Raw genomic sequence first — 6,279 nt, forward strand, 5'->3', positions numbered from 1 at the left:
CTTTTCTACTATAACGTCTTAAATTACTACTGATAAGTTATTATTTTGCTCTCATTCTGATGACCTGTATAACTGCAATAATCCTCATCCAATACCAAAACTCTAAAATAAATAGGCGGAACATGTGTCTCAGCTACAAAGAACATCAAAAAATAACTTAAAGAGAAATGTTAACCATGACAGTAAGGCTGTACTATATGTCATAAATAGTTCCCATATAGTGAGGTTTCGTACCAGGCTGAAAGCAGTGTTTCATTTCCTTTGGTTGAAAGTTTCAAAACGATTTCAGTTCAGACCAAGACAAGTATTACTGATGTGTATGGTCAGAAGTATGGTGTGTAGCACCTGTAACCATGTTCTACAGTGATGCCATACTGTCCTGGAGTGCACATGTACATCACTACAACAAGGTGAGAAGTTAAACCAGTGGGGGTCAGCAAAGATAAGGATTCCAGTGAGTGTTAGATTACTTTTTAAAAGAATTATAATTGATATTATTTGCAATAGACATTTGAATAACAATCAGAAAAAAACTAAAGAAGTAAAGAAGTAAAAATTACTATAACCTAGTAATAAATACACACAGTGCATAGAAAGATCTACAAAGGAAAATGTACAAAAAGAAAACAAACAAACAAACAAAGAAAAACAACAACAACAACAACAACAAAACCCCAATAAACAACAACTTACACCAACATCACCTATCTATCAGTAGCCAGCTAGCTATTGAAGATTATGACTTAAACTGAATGGAGACTCCAGGATCAATCAAAATGATGTCAAACTTAAAAAAATAAATAAATAAATAAGCAAAAAGATTTAGTTAAGTGTCTGGTTGCTGTCCAAGGTTCTGATCCTGGAACCCCGGGGAGTCGGAACTATCCAAGGTACTCAGTCCGGTAAATGTTTAAATGGACAGGGTGCAATGTTTATGTCTGCTGTCTCACATATTTGTAGTGCTGATATCAGGCTGTAACTCTGTCCTGTTATCATGATTTGATATGCTATATCTATACAGCTGTGCACTGAGTGGTACTTGAGGAGCGAAGTCGTCGGTCCTGCCTCGCTTGCCGTAGGAAACACGGAAAAAAGCTGTGGACATGGTGCTCGATAGTTAGCCTGCTAGCCATTTCAGGCTGTTTATTATCATGGCAAAATGTCCAGTAAAGAGTGACATTTTGTGAGCTGATGAAAGAGGGTGTGGCGGGGATGTGGCTAAATAATGGGAAACGTTTTTGGGAGAAAGAGTCGACCCTCTCGTGTAACGGAACAAGACAAAGCCATTTTGGTGAGCTTGATAGCGGCGTTAGCCAGAGATTAGTCCCGTTACATTAACACAGGGCTGGTGTTAGCTGAGGAACGTTAGCAGATATGTTTACCATTGATTTTGAATGTAATTCATAGCTAGACGAGGCTCCTTTACTTGGACGAGCCAAAAATATTCCCTAGTATCTGTGTCTGTGACAAGTGTTGTGATTGACCCAAGGAAAAATAGCAACCCCTGTACTTGTAATCCGGCCAAAACACTCAAACTAATTATTTTTGTCAAACGTACCGTTAATCATTTTCGACACATAATGACTTATGACCTGCTTAAACTCTGGTACTTTTTTAGGAGTGTTTGCACTGTGTAGTATATTGCAAATTGGTCACTGTTTGTACTCCTTGTGTATTCAGATGGTTCATATAGGATGTATTGTTACTTTATAAATATCTCTGACTTTGTTCTCCCCAGCAATTGAAACAGCAGAGAGATAAGCTGAAGCAGTACCAAAAGAGAATCACCTTACAACTGGAGAAAGAGCGACTTCTTGCAAAGCAGTTGTTAAAAGATGGCAGGAAAGAGTGGGTATCTAAAGGCTACGGCCATTTAGTCAGCATACTACTTTCTGTTCAAACCTGAAACAGTATAAAATATACATCTATCACCATGCAGTCTCGTGCAACAGTCTGCAATAAATTCTCCCTTCATAAAGGTCATAATGTTAGATTGATTTTATGAAGTCTTGATCAACTTCGTCGATCATCTGGAGGCTGCAGACTGTGGTGCTGTTGACCTGTATTGCATTATGTTGGCAGGTGTTCCTAACATTTTGTTCATCCCATTTAAATCAATACAGTTCAACAGCGCCACAATCTGCAGCCTCACACAGCTGAAACAATACCTTTTCAACAAAGACTGAACATCATAACCTTCATAAAGGAGGATGGCAAGATTGCAAGACTGTTGTATTAAACTGCATTCGTCTTAGCTAGGTGTACCTAATAAACTGACAGCTGTTGTGTCCTATGTGTAATGGTAATTGATTAAAAAAAGAAAATTTTTTACACATATATTTACACTTTTGAAATCTCCTGGGCTGCAGCACCCTGTTTTATTCTGAATGCAATGCAACACACAGTATGAATGCCATAGAAAAAAACAAACTCTTTGCTATACTATGTTTTGCCTTTTTATTTGTTACTGCAGAAAGGCACTGTTGCTTCTTAAGAAGAAACGATATCAGGATCAGCTGCTAGACAAGACTGAAAATCAGATTTCAAACCTAGAGCGCATGGTAAGTTTTGTGAGAGGAGCGACAGTTGTGCTCTCTCCATTTGCAACATATTATGTTGCATAACTTGTTCTCTAATAAGTTTACTAAATGGCAAACAACACTGTGCCACATGACAATATCAGATTTATATTTGATGTATTTATTTTAAAGAGTGATGAAGGATTCAATGTGACTCAAATAATCTTTCTAAGGCCTCTGACTCATTTCACATGAGTGATTTGTGACCTCATCCTGTTTTGTGTTGTTATCTCCTTGTATGCTACTTGGTAACTATAATGCAATCAAGCACATTTACTGCGAAATCCAACCTAAATCTGATCTGTAAAAGAAAACGTAGAGAATGATGGATGTTGCTGTTTTAAAAAAAAAAAATCAATATACTAAGGACTTTTAACACAATGAACCACTTGGGTCTTTTGTTTGTCATGCATGTCTGTAATTTTTTTTTCTTTTGTATGCTAATATTTATCCACAGGTTCAGGATATTGAGTTCATGCAAATTGAGATGAAAGTCATCGAAGGGCTTAAGGTTGGGAATGATTGTCTGAAGAGTATGCACGAGGTAAATATTCTTTTCTATTTGTTTTCCTGTCCTTTGTGTTGAGAAATATGCTTTCCCCCTTTACTATAATAATAATAATAATAATAATAATAATAATAATAATAATAATAATAATAATAATAATAATATAATAATAATAATTATTATTATTATTATAATACCCCATTAAGCTTTAGATATGTGTGTGTATACCTGACAATGTCGGAGTTTCCACTGATAGGCAGACTTTCTTTAATGTGATCCTTGGGTGAGGATTGAGCGGCGCAGAAAGCTTGCGGTTTGTGTTAGCATAGCTGGTGCATATTGTTTGAAGATTAAAGGATTAAGATGATTACAGAGGTGTGACTGCTGCACATCCTTGGATACAGTATACAGATTTTGCTCAGGAAATTCACAAGCCAGCCAGAATATGTGGAAAACACACTTTTCATTCAAATGACTGTAAGTGTATGTAATGTGGGCTGTCTTTCCTTGTTTGCGACAGATCATGTCAATAGAAGATGTGGAGAGGATCCTGGATGAGACCCAGGAATCAATTGAATATCAGAGGGTAAACATTTGCTTGATGTTAGTCAAAACACACCTGCACAGAGCTATTTCTACTTTTCCAATAATCTGTGGATAAGCTTTGAATTCATCAAAACTGCACTTTTTTTTTTTTTTTTTAAATGAAATTTGAAATTTTTTATTCACCTATTGGTTTCATTATATTATGGTGTACATGTTTAGAGGAAACAGACCACTCAAATGGGAACTTTCAGAGAGATCCAAAAACTCGTTTTAACGTTTGTCCACAGTTAAATGACCATGCCCTTTTTTAAGTGAGAAAAAAGCAGAGCTGTCAGCTCACACATTTTCTTTTTGCTCCTGCAGCAAATAGATGAAATGCTGGCTGGAGCCCTGACGCAGGAGGACGAGGAAGCTGTTTTAGCAGAGCTGGAAGCTATCACTCAGGTGGGTGTTAAGCTGCATGTTCAACCTTTATTAATAAAGAGAATGTTTGCTTTTTTTGGGGGTTTTTTTTCTGTAACACCCCACTTACACACCCTGAGGCCTGGTGTAACCACAGGCTTCAGCTGCTGTAACATGTAGCTCTTCCACTGGAGCAGGGCTGTGGTTTAGGAGTTGAGTCAAATGAGGATTTTGTACCAAAACTGCATGTTGATACTCTGACCTCAGATTTGTATATATGTGTCTCTTGAGGAGGCGGAATAATTTTGGCAGAGTTGGAAGAATTTGAAGTAAGCCACAGTATCATTGTAATGTAATAACAGGCTGTAACTGAAACAGCTGTGAATATGATTTTGGTTGATTCGTAATAATTAAAACCTCAGTAGGTTTTTCTTCTTTTGTAATCTAATTATTATTCCACAAACTTTCTGGCACACACTCTCAAGCCTATCAAACTACACAAATTACTATGTTTCACTCTTGAAAACAGACAGTGATTCTGGGCTTGATCTAGTCATACAAATAAGTTGTATGGTGATGTAAATTATTTTGTATTTATTTATATATTTGTATTTGTGGTAGGATAAAAAATCCAAACAAAACATCAATCAGGACAATCTGAAAGTAAAGGACAACATTTTTTCCTCCCAAACAGTTTATCTACAAATGTAGACTGTCTTGTTTACCGTGAATTAACTGGACATTACAACAGAAAATAGATAATTTCTTTTGGACACTGAGCATAGTACAGCAGCATATATGTCTAAGAATAGTTGGTGTGCTATGTTGTACAGATTGCAGCCCATTCAGGCAAATTTTTGATCTATAAACACAACTAATATTGACTTTACAGGTATTGCCTGCAAAGTCAATATTCAAAGTCAACAAAAAAACTTGCATCTCCAAAATTATAACTTTTGGAGATCTTAAAACAAATATTTTTTCAGCTTGACATCTGAATAGTTTGTGCTCTTCTCGTTAGTTTGCAAAACCTTTACTGTCTCTGTCCCCAGGGAGAAGATGTAACACTTCCAGAGGTCCCCACTGAGCCAATACCAGAAGTCCCAGAAGCAGCTAAAGCAGAGCCAGGTACGGCTGATCTTTTTCACACTGTAAAGCATTCCTTACACAGTTGATATATCTGTAATTGATGCCAGACTGATTATATTTGCTTTACTTTGTTTTATAGAGAAGAGAGAAGCAAAGAACAAGCCAGACAGAGAGATGCTTGCAGCCTAACATTCTGAATTAGTGGTTGATATCCAGTGTTGAGCTCCAAGCTGTCCAGGCTGTCTTTGTTCTGATGGACATTCTGTTAATTTCAGTATTTCATCTTAAATTCTTAGTAGCTGATGGTGGGACCTGCACACATCCGTGCCCCTTTCCACATTAGACAGATCAAGCACTCTGTCTGTACTTTGGTTCACTGTTCCCCTGAAGTATTTACATGAAGGAAGCGTAATGTTCTGTTCCTCTGTGTCTGACTTAGCAAAGCAATGTCACATGGTAACTGTGCTGGTTAGGACTTTACTGAATAACAGGACTAATTTTTAGATGTTTTACACATTCAATTCAGTTGTTTTACATATTAAATTGAGGTGTGGCAACAATGTGCTGTCTTGGCTTTTCTTTCACAAACTGGTTCTTTTTTCTACTGTATTAAAAACAGAAGGTTTCATCGTTTCATTATGATCCAATAGTAATGCTTTGTGTAACCTACATTCTCCACAAGGTGGCACTCCTCACCAGTTTTCTCTCAACACTACAAAACAGGTGTCCCCCTTCACACACAAGTGTATGTGGTTATTGACAGAAAGTAGAAAGCTCATGTTGCTGATATGTGGGAGATGTTTAGACAAGAAAGCCAATATAGTATTTACAATCCTACACTAAGTGGGCACTTAGACTCTAATTAGCATGTACAATGAAGGTATCATAAATAATCCGCTGTGAGAAAAACATCACCTATGGTGTTACTGAAAACAGTCAGAGTATGACTGGCTTACAGCCTTACGTAATGCAATTATATATATATATAAAATATTTTGTAAATTGAAAGAAGAGGAACTCCACGGTGACATCTGCACTGAGCATCTTTTACTGATTACTCAGAAGGCAGCAGCAGCGAGGCTTTGGACGGGGAACAGATAAAATGCACCACACTGGTCATCTCAAGCAAACTCTTCTGTTTAATCTTTTAGGCTC

The 6,279-nt window shown here is 37.0% G+C and overlaps 1 protein-coding gene across 1 annotated transcript; it reads left to right on the plus strand.

The window, feature by feature from the left end:
* Nucleotides 1-1,090: 1,090 nt before the first annotated feature.
* LOC139615417 (charged multivesicular body protein 6-like) lies at nt 1,091-5,684 on the plus strand. Its single transcript, XM_071473351.1, has 8 exons — nt 1,091-1,291; nt 1,739-1,848; nt 2,474-2,561; nt 3,037-3,123; nt 3,608-3,673; nt 3,997-4,077; nt 5,088-5,163; nt 5,264-5,684. Exons 1-8 carry the CDS (start codon nt 1,226-1,228, stop codon nt 5,311-5,313), a joined length of 624 nt encoding a protein of 207 aa, XP_071329452.1. The 5' UTR covers nt 1,091-1,225; the 3' UTR covers nt 5,314-5,684.
* The last annotated feature ends 595 nt before the right edge of the window (nt 5,685-6,279 follow it).

Source organism: Trachinotus anak, unplaced genomic scaffold (genome assembly GCF_046630095.1).
Source record: "Trachinotus anak isolate AG129_WGS33_773 ecotype Australia unplaced genomic scaffold, CSIRO_AGI_Tana_v1 ptg000003l, whole genome shotgun sequence".
NCBI lineage: Eukaryota > Metazoa > Chordata > Actinopteri > Carangiformes > Carangidae > Trachinotus > Trachinotus anak.